At 56.5% G+C, this 14,114-nt stretch overlaps 1 protein-coding gene across 2 annotated transcripts in view; it reads left to right on the top strand.

Moving 5' to 3' along the window:
* Positions 1 to 3,814, top strand: part of ASCC2 (activating signal cointegrator 1 complex subunit 2) — a 29,345-nt gene extending 25,531 nt beyond the window's left edge. For both annotated transcript variants that reach the window (XM_079762741.1, XM_079762740.1), the window contains 5 exons: positions 711 to 804; positions 889 to 1,019; positions 1,794 to 1,893; positions 2,702 to 2,781; positions 3,269 to 3,814. In XM_079762741.1, the coding sequence (XP_079618867.1) occupies positions 711 to 804; positions 889 to 1,019; positions 1,794 to 1,893; positions 2,702 to 2,781; positions 3,269 to 3,440 (577 nt within the window). In that variant the 3' untranslated portion in view covers positions 3,441 to 3,814. The remainder of the gene's footprint in view (positions 1 to 710; positions 805 to 888; positions 1,020 to 1,793; positions 1,894 to 2,701; positions 2,782 to 3,268) is intronic.
* The last annotated feature ends 10,300 nt before the right edge of the window (positions 3,815 to 14,114 follow it).

Here is a 14,114-nt window from a genome sequence, read left to right as displayed (position 1 = left end):
GGGCTCCCCTGAGCTCAGTAGGAAAGCCACATGTGGCCTTGCTCTTTCCTAAATGTTGTTTTAAAAGGTTCAAACAACTCTGGCCTCCTGGGGGTCCCCATTGTCCCCATGTCATTTGGTGGGGGCTCACTACCCCTCTCTGTGCGTTTACACACACGGGTATAGACGTGCCCACAGGAACAGACAGTCGTACTTGCTTTCACTGTTTACACAGATGGGATCGTGCTGTATGCATTTTCTGTGGCCGGGTTTTTTCCTCTTCAGAATTCTTTCTCCATCAGCATAAGCAGATCGACGTCATTCTTGAGCTGCCGCCCTAGAGATGTGGCCCAGGTCATTTAGCCATCTCACTGGGGATGGGCGTTAGTTGCTCTCCATTTTCACGATTAGCAAACGATGCTGAAAACAGAAAATCGCCAGTCAGACCTCTTAGTGCACACAGCCAGTGTTTCTCTGGGGCGGATGCCTCGAAGGGGAATTTTCTGGTTAAAGGGTGTTTTATATTCTAACACCTGCTCCTGGGATGCCTCGAAAGAGCTGGGCCTGGTCACATGGGCACCAGCAGCGGTGAGGCCTGCCTGCCCACACCCCACCAGGGCTTGATAGGAGCTGTCCCCGTCTGTGCCGGCCTGAGGGGTCTCTCTGGACCCTTGACAGCCTTCAGAGCCTGATTATCCTATCCTCTCTCCTTCCTGCTCCCTCAATGCCAGGAAGGAGGAGAACGTGAGGAGCCTGCTGAACGACAAGCGGGAGGTGGCGGCGCAGCGGCAGCGCTACGAGCAGTACAGTGTGGTGGTGGAGGAGGTAGGTGTCCCGGGCCGCGGGGCGCAGGCTGGCTGGGGAGACCAGCGGCCCGGGCCCCTCTGACCCACGCGCCTGCCATTGCAGGTGCCGCTGCAGCCAGGTGAGGGCCCGTCCTACCGCGGCGATGACTATGAGGATGAGTATGACGACACGTATGACGGCAACCAGGTGGGCGCCAACGATGCGGACTCCGATGATGAGCTCATCAGCCGCAGGTGAGGCCGCGGGGCAGGTAGGGGTGGCGTTCCGGGGGCAGGGTGGCTTCCGGGCCCCGGGGCTCTCCCATCGCCTCCTGTTGATACAGGTGGGGAAGCCAAGGCCCTGATCACATGAGCAAGTCAGTGGCAGAACCAGGGCCCAAAACCGAGTCCAGTGCTCTCTCCAGCCCCAGTCACCCCCTTGGCTGGTTGGTCCAACCCACCCTCAGGGGGGGGTCCCCTAATTTAACTTCATATCGTAGTTTCACATTGTTCTTAGCTGTAGAAAGCCTTTCCCAGTGGATTTATATGATGAAAACTGAACTAGAGCCGAAACCGGTTTGGCTCAGTGGATAGAGCGTCGGCCTGCGGACTGAAAGGTCCCAGGTTCGATTCCGGTCAAGGGCATGTACCTTGGTTGCGGGCACATCCCCAGTAGGGGGTGTGCAGGAGGCAGCTGGTCGATGTTTCTCTCTCATCAATGTTTCTGACTCTGTCCCTCTCTCTTCCTCACTGTAATAAATCAATAAAATATATTAAAAAAAGGAAAAAAAAGAAAATTGAACTAGAGAGCCCCCCAGCCCAAGCTCAGTCCCCCGCTCTCCCCCCGCGCCCCCCCGCCCGTACATCAGACCCTGGTACCCTCAGGGAATCCAGGGCTGGAGCAAATCTGGCTGGGAAAGCACTTTCGTTTTTCGCAGCCTCCTGAGCCTGCCCCATCAGGCCCCTCACCCGCCCAGTTCCCTCTGCCCTGAGGCTCTGAGTTTAATGCTGTGTCTCTCTACACCGCAGGCCCTTCACCATCCCTCAAGTGCTAAGAACCAAAGTGCCCACCGAAGGGCAGGAGGAGGATGACGAGGAGGAGGAGGAAGCTGAAGACGAGGCCCCCAAGGTACCTCCTCGGCAGGTGGCAGACGAAGGGAGGAGGGTGCAGTTCTAAAGGGCAACCGGAGAGCACTGTACCCCTCCTGTCGGCCTGGAGGCAGCCCGGCCTCACTGCGGGGGAAGAGGGCACCTTCAGGCCCAGACGTCTGCTCGGAGAGCCGCTGGCTGAGGCCTCGCCTCCGCTGCCCAGGGAATGGATCAGAGGCGAATGGATCAGAGGCCGGGCCTTTGAGCTGCTGGGTTCCCTGGGCCCAGGAGCCTGGGGCCGGGAGAGGGCGGCTGCCGCCTCCGTGCCCAGGATGGCAATTCCTGAAATCAGAGCAGCGTTAGAGCCCAGGGCCCTGGGAGGCCATCTGGGCTGGCGGGTTTGAAAATGTACATTTTAGCAGCTAAATGTTTTCTTCCAATAGAATCTTAACTAGAACCTCAGCATACAGGACAGTGAAAGGCGGTGATGCTCAGGTCGAATGGAGGGGCAGCCAGGACCCCTGGGTCCCCTCGGGCCCCCTCCCAGGGTGATAAATTCACATGTGTCCAGGGCCAGGCCACCGGCCCGCATGGCTCCCATTCATCAGCGTTACGTTCCAGCTGTGGTCACCCCCCACCATGCCGTCCAGGACCCTCACTCAGTCCCTGTGCCGCCTCCCCCTTGGGGGATTGGGGGGAGGGACAGAGGAGGCCTCTGGGGCCTGGCCCTGCGGTGCTGTGGCTCCTCCATGCCGGCATGGAGGCGTCTACGAGACTCAGTCCGTCAGTCTCACCACAGCCTGGGGCTCTGGGACGACGCGTGATTCTCCCTCCCCCTCCCTCCGCAGCCCGACCACTTTGTGCAGGACCCTGCGGTGCTACGGGAGAAGGCAGAAGCCAGGCGCATGGCCTTTCTCGCCAGGAAGGGGTGAGCATTTCAGGCTGTTTCTGGTGGGAGGGAACCCATCCGGGAAGCCCAGGTGGCCCAGCTCTGCGGCCCACCCTTATCCCCGATACTCGACAGACGCCGGAGGAGTGTGCCACCTCGTGTGAGAGCCGGTGTGCCCAGCCTGCTGGCTGGTGTCAGGCAGACTGACATGGAAAGAGCCCAGAAAGGCACTTGGTCTTTGGCGGCCGCCATCCCCAGGCCTTCCTCCTCTCCTAGCGTGGGCTGCCCACCTGCTGGTCCTTCCTCACCGCCTAGCCAGGGTCCCGTCTGCAGGCCAGGCTCAGAGAAGAGCAATACCAGGCACAGCTGCCAGGGCCCAGAGCCCTGCCCCAGCGAGGCTCCACGTCCCCGCCCGCTGGGAGGTGGGGCACGGGTGGCCTGGCCCAAGCTGCGTGCCCTTCCCCGGGGATCTTCAAGCGGAGCTCCTCTGGCTGATGGTTCTGGGGGTGGGTTGTCCCTCCCTCAGGTACCGACATGACAGCTCAGCAGCAGTGGCCGGCAGCCCCCGGGGCCACGGGCAGAACCGCGAGACAACCCAGGAACGCAGGAAGAAGGAAGCGAACAAGTCTACACGCGCCAATCACAACCGGAGAACCATGGCCGACCGCAAAAGAAATAAAGGCATGATTCCGTCCTGAAGCCACCACGCCAGGGCCAGAGGAGGCAGCGGTGCCACCCCCGCCGGGCTGTCTCCACAGCCCGAGGCCTCCTCGCCAGAGACCCACGTTCAACTCGACCCTCAGCAGCCTCAGCTTCGCAGCCCCTGAGGAGGCGCCTCGTTGTCCACCAGCCAGCCGTGAGCACCCTCCTGCAGAACACACAGTGCCTTATCCCACAGCAGGGGGGGGCCCCGGGGCCAGCCGCAGGCAGAGGGGACGGGACCGAGCCCCGAGGCGAGCCCCCAAAACCTCTTGCAGCCAGACACCGCTCCCTCTTCCTCTGGACGGCAGGAAGCCTGTATGTCCCCAAACAAAAACAAAAGGCCTGCGAATAAAGTGTTTGACCCTGTTAAGCAGTCATCCATGATGTGCCCATGACCCGCTGTCCCCGTGTCCCCTCCTCCCGTGACAGCCACTGAGGAGGCAGGACGTCACCGGGTTCCTCCCATCAGCCTCTCTGCTTGCCTCACGCTGCACCCCTCCCGGTGTTGCTCTGCTTTGCTGTGTGTCCCTGAGAACATCACCCCCTTCTCTGCACCCCCAGCTCCTGCTGTGGAAGGAAGGACCCGGGGTGTGAGGCCCTGCGGTCCTGTCTGTTCTCCCTTAGTCCCCACCACCTCCCCCGAGGAGGCAGCCCCGTTGTCAACCCCGGAGCACAGATGAGGAAGGCGAGGCACTGAGAGCTGACCGTGCCTGCCGGGGCCATGGCTAGGAAGTGGGAGAACGGGGATGGACACACAGACTGACCCCTGGCCTCTGTGAGGCCCCAGACCCCTGGGTGGTGTCATCTCCATCTCTGCTGGCCTGAGGACACTTGGCCAGCCGCAGAGCCAGGACCAGAACTCAGTGCCTCCTGGTCGTGCGTTTACTCATGAATCCTCCAAAAACCAGGGCTCGGAGATCAGAAGAAGCGAGTGAGGCTGTTACTGCCAAGCCCTGTTGGAGCGAGTGGGACTTGGGCCTAGTTCCCCAGAGTCCCCTCCCAGGCATGGCCACCTGGCTCCTAGCGTGGCAGCAGCTGCCGTCACCCCGATTCCTGGGCCTTCACTGTGGCTGAGCAATGGCCGGTCGGCAGCGGGGCGTTTGCTGGGCTGATCCCAGCAGCGGGAGCCGGGCCCCTGCCCGCTGGACCTTGACGAACCACTGCGGTTGCCAGGACGGTTGATCTGCATGTGGTTAGGATGCGCCCCGGGAGCAGCGAGGCAGACAGGCCCTGACAAATGGGTTTTGTGCGGTCAGCCCGCTCAAGTGAAAATCGATAGCCTTCTCCCACGTCACGCCCGTGCTCTGGTGCGGGGGAGATGCAGCGCTGAGATGGGGGTGCTGTCCTCCCCTCGCGCTGCCGGACTAGCTGAGGTGAGGCCCAGGTCCGCCATCCCCGCAGGCAGGCGGCAGGAAGGCTGCTTCCTCCGCAGGCGTTTGCCGGGGCAGCGGCAGCGGCAGGGGCAGGGGCAGGGGCAGGGGTAGGGGCAGGGGCAGGGGCAGGGGCAGCGGCAGGGGCAGGGGTAGGGGCAGGGGCAGGGGCAGCGGCAGGGGCAGGGGCAGGGGCAGGGCCGTTCTTTTTCTGTCACCGACCCGGCCTGTCCCTGCAGCAAAGGGAGGCGGGTCAGGGGAGCTCCCGGCCTTTGCATGGCCTATCGGTTGCTGTTCACTTGGCCCCTCTCACTTTCCCTGTCGTCTGCCCCCCCTGACCACCGGAGTGGTGTCCAGGCCGCACCAGCTTCCTGGTTTAAAGGCCTTGAGAAAACAGAAGGGATTTTTCTAATTTTCCAGAACGTCCCGCCAGGTCAAACCTAGCCTCCCTGGAGGACCTGCATGCTTTCTCATTCCAGACCTGGAGGGCACCCTTTCAGGGATGCTTGGAAAACAGCTCAGGGTCGTGCAGAATGGTGCTGGCAGGCACACCCCTTCACCGCATAGGGTCTCAGTTTCCTCATCTGCAAAGTGGGTACATTGGCCCAGATGAATGGTTTACACTTGGTGCCCATTAAATCCTCGGAGGCAGCCCCAAGATTTAAAACGGGCCGTGGCACAAGTGCTCTAAGTGAAGTGGGATGGGGGCCCTGAACCCTGCCCGCTGGCTCACGGGGGCCCACCGCTCCTGCTTCTGAAGCAAGAATTTCCAAGTGCCTTCTCTGGTCCCTGGCGGAGAACATGACTCTTCCAGGCCTTTCCCAGGAAGCTTTTAAGACCTTGTGCCTCTGAGAGAGCCTTGTGTTTGTTTCTGGCCCGCGAGTGGCGGCGATGGTTAGCATGTTTGTTTGGACAGTGCTTCTGTGCCGCGAGTGGGTGGACAGAGCGCGTCATTGTTTACAGAAGGGAAGGGAGCCGGGAGCACGGGGAGGGCCTTGCCCGGAGCCCAGGGCGAGCCAGCGGCAGGGCCTGCGCGCAGAGCCTTTCTGAGGGCCCCTGAGCCAGCAGGTGCAGCCAGGGGAGGAGATGGCTGTCCAGAACCTGCCTGTCCCTGTTACACCAAGAGCTTGGGGTAAATGACACAGGGAGGGAATAAAGATAAAAACAAACCCACCAAAAATGCCGGGGGGGGGGGGGAGTGGAACACCCCCTTTATATGATGTCAGTGAAACGATGCTAGCCACGTGGGAAACTAAATATTCAAGAATAATGTTTTTTTAAGTTTGGAAGCAGAATACATGCTGGTGAAAATGTAAAAGAAAGAAAGAAAAAGAAAAGATTTGCATGGAGACCAAATCCGAATCTGGAAGGGAGTGTGCGTGAACTGAACACGATGATGAGACCACGATGAATTGTAGTGAAAATAAAGGCACTTACTGAGGACTTACGTGGCCAGAGTGTCCGCTGGGCTCTCTCCTTTCCTTATCTTGTTCGTTCTCAGACACAGGTGAGAAGATGGTGGTTAAGAGAAGGCAGACAACCTGCCCAAGGCCGCACGTTTAGCAGGTGGCTAAGGAGGGATTCAGTCCCAGGATTGTTCTCTAGAACCCACGTTGTTGTTTTTTGTGTTTTTTTTTTTTCTTTTTTAAAATATATTTTTATTGATTTCAGAGAGGAAGGGAGAGAGAGAAATTGAAACATCAAGGCTGAGAGAGAATCATTGATCGGCTGCCTCCGGCGCGCCCCCTACACAGCCCGAGCATGTGCCCTGACCTGGAATCAAACCCTGACCTCCTGGTTGATAGGTCGATACTCGACCACTGAGCCACACAGGCTGGGCCAGAGCATTAGCTTTGAATGTTTGCTGCCTGCCCTCAGAGCTTGGGCATGGGCGCTCAGCCCGGCTGGGCGGGCCAAGGGAGGGGAGGACAAGTGTGTCCACTCAGCACACGCTCACCAAGATCTGCCGGTGCCAGGCGCGGCACAGGCATGTGTGAGAAAGCCCTGGTACCCACCCTCATGGAGTTTACAGTCCAAGGGGGATCTGGATATTAAGACATTTTTGGAAAAATTATTAGTAACGGTTTGGCTAAGTCCTAATAAATAAATGAAGAAGTGAGTAGGCAAGGTCAACAGAAAGTGGCCGAGAGCCAAGAGACTTTCCAGAAGCCGAGGGTGGGGTCACAGTGTCAGGCAGCAGCCAAGATCAGCCAGGCTAAGGCTCTGCCCCAGCTTTGCCAGGAAGCGGAGGGGAGGCAGCCAGTGGGAAGAACGGAAAATGAGGAAGACAAGGCAAGAGAAAGAGCCTACCTTGAAAGGAACTTGACATCAAAGAGGAGGGTGAGGGGGCTCAGAGGTGAGGCGGGAGTGCTGGACCCCAGAACATGCTTATGGGATGGCTAGAAGGAGCTGGGGAGCCCCCGGGAATCCCGCTGGGAAAGGGTCGTCCTCAGCGAGGGGAGAGGGGAGCCAGGGCCCATGTGGGAGCTCCCCAGATCACCCCGTGGAGCGAGGGGCAGCCCAGCACCAGGTCTTTCCCAAATCTATAGGTGCTCCCCTGGCTGGGTAGCTCAGTGGGTTGGAGCATCGTCCGGATGTGCCAAGGTTGCAGGTTCGATCCCAGGTCAGGGCACATATAAGACTCAATCAGTGAATGTGTGGATAAGTGGAACAACAAATCAATATTAATCTATAGGTGCCGGAGCAGCCGGCAGGGGCCTCGGCTGCGGCCTGAGGTTGCTGCAATGCTGCAGCTTGAACCAAGGGTAACAAATCGGTCTGAACATGACCACAGCCCTTGGTGTGGTGGGGGTGGCAGTGTCTTAAAATGAGCACGAAACTCTGACTTCACATCATACTGGGAATTCTCTTCCCACGATCCATAGTCATCGAGAGGATTCTACAGACTGGCAGAACGCCGAGAGCCTTGAAGGGCAGCTAGCCCCCAATTTCTAACCTATGTAAGCCTCCAACCTCCCCCAGTCACAGGCCCTGCGGTCTCGGATCCTCCCTCCTCCCCCGGAGGCGGGGAGCTTTCCCCGCTTAAGAATCCCTGGGGCTCCTGTGGGTCTTTGCCAGCCAGGGCGGCTGTGCCAAGCTTCACTCGCTGTGCCCTGAATTCCAAAAACAGCGGGCACTTAATTCCTGTTTTCCAAACATGAAATCATGCTTTTCTGGCTGCGTGAGCCCACCCTCGGCACGTTGACATGTCCCTGACGTGCGCTGTCATCCCGAGCAGTAATTATGGCTTTCTCCTCCTTAAAGTGGTTGTCCCAGAGGAGCCTGGTAGCAAAGGGGCCCCCCGCGGGGTGAGGACCGATTTCATGATTCCTGGCCACTTAGGGATTTTACCTGCAGAGTTTACCTGCCGATCCTCACCCATCTCCCCGCGCCTGGTCTGATCTCCTTAGCGTTCTTCCACACGGAACCTTCCCAGCCGCACACACATGCCTGTCCTTTTGCTCGCTCATGGGTCACAAAGGTGGCCGGGGAGGGGGTGGGGTGACAGGACCACTCGATGAAGGGTCGGCAGGCTGGGGCCTGGGCCCTGGACTTCAATAAGCTGTGTAACCTCCCGTCTGTCTCTGGGCCTCTCTGGGCCTCGGTTTCTTCTTGTGAGAAGTGGGGACGAACCCTGGCTGGTCTCTCAGTGGTTAGAGCATCGGCCTTTGGGCCGAAGGGTCTCGGATTCGATTCCTAGTCAAGGACACATACCTGGGTTGCAATGGCCAGGCCAGAACTTCTCCTTGGGGATCAGGGTCCTGAATGGCCAGTGGCCTGTTTGGCTTTTGTCGTTCAGAGCAGGGCTTGGTTCTGGGGTAAGAGTCGAGCTGGCCTCAGCCACTTCCTGGCTCTGTAACTCTGAACAAGGTGTGGCCTTGCCTCTCACGGTGTCTTATCTATAAAGGGGAGATGTTGGCAGGACGTTGGCATAAGGTGGGTGCGGTCCTGGCCTACCGTGAGGCCGGCTAGTGAACCACCGGGCCCTGCTCACAGGGCTGGGGTGCCTGCCAGTGCCCCAGCCCGCTTCTGTGCCCCTCACCTCTCACGCTCAGGGTGGCCTGGTGGAGAGAGAAAAAGGCACCATCCCGCCCCATTAGTGTGTGATGGGTGCCCTGGGGACCCGGAGGAGGCACCTGCTCAGCCCTGTGGGACTGGGAATCACCTCACTGAATCCTTGAATGAAGACAGGTGACAAATGTGATTATAACCCTCATTTAGCACAGTGGTCGGCAAACCGCGGCTCGCGAGCCACATGCGGCTCTTTGGCCCCTTGAGTGTGGCTCTTCCACAAAATACCACGGCCTGGGCGAGTCTGTTTTGAAGAAGTGGCGTTAGAAGAAGTTGAAGTTTAAAAAATTTGGCTCTCAAAAGACATTTCAATCGTTGTACTGTTGATATTTGGCTCTGTGGACTAATGAGTTTGCCGACCGCTGGTCTAGGCTGTGCCCTTGAACCAGAAGCCGTCATACTCCACAGGTGGTCGACTAAGAATGGGAAAGCGGGCATGCCACCTTCTTTGTTCTAAACACCATGCTTCTGTTGATATGATCGAGTGGTTCCACTGACAGAGGGACAGGGGAGAGGAGGCCAGCAGGAAGCCGAGCAGAACGTCTTTTCCAAACCTCCCCCCTGCCGGTCTCCCCTGCCGGCCTGTGGGAGGAAGGGTGACCCCTTGGGGGACCCCCTGGAAAGAGGGTGTTTCATTAGGAAAACTCAGTGAGCCCCGCCGACAAGGAGTCCCAGGGAATCGCAGCCCTAGGGAGACCTGCGTGGGAGGGACAAGTCTGTTCAGACTCAGGAAGGAGGGGAGACAGAGCGGAGAGGCGTGGGGTTCAGGGTGACTGGTGTGGGGAGGAGATAAAGCTGCCTGCGGATGGATGACACGCGGCTGCTGGGTCTGAACCGTGTCAGAGATGCTGAAATGACATTGCCAGCGGACACGAAGGGGGAGGGGGGGGTCACAAGAAAGTGAGTGGGCCTCGAGGGATGGGAGGATGTCGGGGAACATGGTTTTAAACAGCAGGGGTGTGGGGTGGGGGCCACCTAGGTGATTCCGCTGTACAGTCATCCCCAAAGCTCTGCACTGGCCCCTGAAGACCATGCAGGGAGCCCCTGTTCGTTCACTCGCTGCAGACGACATTGGCTAATAAGCCACAAGCATTATCTTACATATCCTCTGTGAGTTATTATTATTGTTACCCCATTTCCCACACGGGGAAACCAAGGCTCACAGAGAGGAGGCAACCCACCCCAGGTCGCTCGGTTGGAGAATAGCGGAGCTGGAGTTCAAACGCAGGCATGTTCCGTGTCCACAGCCCACGCCTAGGCACGTGATGGGCGGGCAAAGGGACCCACAGCAGCAACCCTAGCTGGAAGGTTTCTGAAGTGCAGGTAGAGGTCGCCTGGGTCTTACATGTCAGGCTAAGGAATTTGAACTCGATCTTGCAGGTAGTGGGGAGCCATTGACGGTGTTTGAGCAGGGGCATTGGTCTGGCAGCCTCCCAAGGACGCAGGGAAGAGGAAGGGCCGCTGAGGAGGGCTCTAGGCAGCAAGGAGGCGGGCCGCACCCCTGTACTCTGGCTGTCAGCAGGACGGCTCCTGGCCAACACTTCCTCTGCATTTCATCATCGCCTCGTCCTTGAGGCCGGCTGGAGTCTGCCCTTGACATTCAGTCGGTGCGTAAATCCAAGCCTCTCAGGCCAAGGCCCCAGTGAAGAGAAAAATGGTTTTTATAGGGTGTGGAGCAGCGCCTGTGGGTGTAGCCTCGAGCCAGCGGTCCCGCTCCACTCTCACTAGCTGTTACCCTGGGCAAGGCGCTAACCTCTGAGCCTCACTTCCACCTGTAAAATGGGGTGGAGATTAGCGCCCACCTCAGCATGAAGATCCAGGGATACGGGGCATGTTAACAGCACCCAGCCCGGGCCGGGCCTTGGGCGCGTGCCCAGAGAAGGCAGGTGTGTGTGTGTGTGTGTGTGTGTGTGTGTGTGTGTCCCATGGGGGCTGTGCCTGCCCCTGGTACACAGTGCCCATCCCTCACTAATACTCAAGCAGCTGCCATGACTTCCATCTTGCCTGAAGAATTTGTATTCCCTCCAACTTTGATCGTTGCTCAGACATTTTTTTATTCTTTTAAATATATTTTTATTGATTTCAGAGAGGGAGTGAGAGATACAAACATTAATGATGAGAATCATTGATTGGCTGCCTCCTGCACACCCCACACTGGGGATCGAGCCCACAACCGGGGCATGTGCCCTTGACCGGAATCGAACCGACTCTCTGTCCACTGAGCCAAACCGGCTAAGGCTGCTCAGACACTTTAAATTCATTGATTTCTCTTCTTTCCTTGGAAGACTCCAGACTCATTTGTAGGATAGTCCTTGTCCCTTCTAATTGGAAGGGCTGGCTGAGTTACAGGATGGAATCTATTTCTTTTTAATCGCTTACATTGCTTCCCCCCTCTCCTTATTACAAAAGCAGTAATACGCTCAGAGAGGAAGAAAACCACCATAATCCTACCACCTGGACATAATTACAGTTGGGATTTTAGTTCTTATCCTTCTAGCATTATTCCAGGAAAAGGAATATACACATTGGTTTTCCGCACACACACACACACACACACACACAAAAGGGATCTTACCACAGACACATGCTGTTACCACCACTGTGTCAGTGAGACATGGTGAACATTTCCCCATTTCTCATCTTCATCCTTTTTAAGGACTTACTAGTATTCTATTGGGCCAGTGCCCTGTAGTGTGCACCTAGGTTGTTCCTCATTATTTGCTACTAAACTACAAAGAGCAGCCAGCCTGCTGGCTAAATGTTCATCCACACCCACGATTATTTTCTCCGGGTAAATTTTAGAAATAGAATTGCTGGGTCAAAGTTTTTCTAAAAATATATATTTTTTGATATTTCAGAGAGGAAGGGAGAGGGAAAGAGAGATAGAAACATCAATGATGAGAATCGTTTGACTGGCTGGCTCCTGCATGCCCTACACTGAGAATCGAGCCTGCAACCCGGGGCCTGTGCCCCTACCAGGAATTGAACCGTGACCTCCTGGCTCATAGGTCGACACTCAACCACTGAGCCACGCCGGCTGGGCTGGGTCAAAGTTTTTGACTGTTAAGTTGGCCTTCCCACCAGCAGGATTTGAGAATGACCAGACCGCATCTCTTTGCTCATGACAGGTATTACAGTAACAAAACCCTTCTGAGTTTAATAAGTAAAAGCATATCTAGCTATTTCTGTTTTGCAAATCCATTCTCGTGGGCCTGAGAAGGGCGTAGAGGGGTGTGGTGGACGCTCAGATTTGGTGGCCGGATCCCCCACAGGAGTGGGATGCTGGAAGTGCCCAGCCATGCCAAGAACCGCCCTGCCCCATTCTGACTCCTTCCTAGGCAGCAGCCTCAGTGGGTGATCGACGGGACTATACAGGGCTGCCTTCTTGCTGGCGAGTGTAGCTCAGTGGTTGAGCGTCAATCCATAAACCAGGAGGTCATGGTTCGATTCCCGGTCAGGGCACATGCCCAGGTTGCAGCACCAGGATCCTGTGTGGGGCGTGCAGGAGGCAGCCAATCAATGATTCTCTCTCATCATTGATGTTTCTCTCTCTCTCCCCCTCTCCCTTCCTCTCTGAAATCAATACAAATATATTTAAAACAAATATATATTTTTTGAAAAGGGCTGCCCTCTCACCCTGCTCAGGACAGCTCAGAAAGGTCACCCCATTCTCAGAACTCCCTGGGGGTCGGGGTCAGCAGAAGCCTCCGCCGAGACTGCGCCTGCATCTGCCTTCTCCCTTTGCTAGTTCTGTTTCCTTCCCTTCCTTCGCTGACCCCCAGGGCACTTCTTAATAAAGCTCCCTGTGCACTGAGGAGTCTGCTTCCCAGGGATCCCAGCCTGTGATAGGCAGCATCCTCGTGTCCACCGGGGACGAGCCTAGAATGTTCTGAAGGCTGGGCTCTCCTTTTTTCTTTGAGCTGCCAGGACAATTTGGACCCCACCCAGAGCTGAGGAGTTCTGAGCCTTGGCAGGCAGCCCTGCAGGACCTAGGCTTCTGGGTAGCCTCTGGCTGGGTTAATGAAGCGGCCGCGGGGGAAGGTTTACTGCACAGTGACCCTTACTCCTCCTGACACCCCGTTAAGATGACAGCATCTCCAGAAATAAGAGGAGTCGTAGCTGCCATTGTGCACTCTCACCGTGGGTATTTCACAGATGGGGAAATGGGCTCAGAGAAGGTAAGTAACTTGCCTGAGTTCACACAGCCGGGGAGCGATGGTGCTTGAATTCTAACCCAGGACTGTCCATTCTTAAAAACCAGTGCTCTTTACACTTCACTCGAGCCATTCAGCGGTAATAACAATATGGATTATTGGATCATTGTTCACACTGAGTGACAGGGAAACTGCAAAGCACTTAATACAATGCTTGGCTCATACTAAGCAGCTGACAAATGTAAGCGATTGATCAGAAACTCTCCAGGGGCTTCCCTTTCTTAGAATAAAATCCCAACTCCTTTAGCATGGCACACAGTGTCTGACCCTCTTTCCCTCCCTCCTCGTTTCAGTTCAGTGGATAAACCAAGCTTCCCACTGACTGTTCTCTTTTCCGGGAACGCTCTTACTCTTGATCTTTACTTGGCTGAAAGTTCCATTCACAATTCAGCTCAGCCCAGCCGGCACAGCTCAATGGTTGAGCGTTGACCTATGAACCTGGAGGTCACAGTTTGATTCCCGGTCAGGGCATATGCCTGGGTTGTGGGCTCCATCCCCAATGTGGAGCATGCAGAAGGCAGCCCATCCATGATTCTCCTTCATCATTGATATTGATGCTTCTATCTCTCCCTCTCCCTTCCTCTCTGAAATCAATAAAAACAAACAATAAAAGAAGCCTTTTCCCTGGCACAACTAGAACTGGTGGAGCAAGGATTCAAACCTGTGCGTACCGTGATAAACCAATCTCTTTAGAGGGCAGAACTCTAGCAGGAGGCTTTCAGTTCTGGCCTAACTCAATCATCAGATGGGTTATGGCCCAGAGAAGTACGGCAGCTTGCCCAGACACACAGCAAGCGAAAGGCAGAACGGAGACTAGACTCTTGGGGACTGGGGTGCCCCAAGATACTCAGACCAGGGTTTTTCTTTCCCAGCTGAGGCCATAGTGCCTCCCCATGGCCAAGCCAGTTAGCTCCCCTCTGCATGATTTAAGAATGGAATTACCGGTTTGGAAGACAAAGTTGAAGGTAACATCTCCAACTCTAGCTCATGTTTTGAAAACCAGAAATTCTTGGGA

The sequence above is a fragment of the Cnephaeus nilssonii genome, assembly GCF_951640355.1.
Source record: "Cnephaeus nilssonii genome assembly, chromosome: 22".
In the NCBI taxonomy this organism is placed as follows: domain Eukaryota; kingdom Metazoa; phylum Chordata; class Mammalia; order Chiroptera; family Vespertilionidae; genus Cnephaeus; species Cnephaeus nilssonii.
Note: the sequence above shows the minus strand (reverse complement) of the source record. Positions and strands in the feature narration are given on the sequence as shown.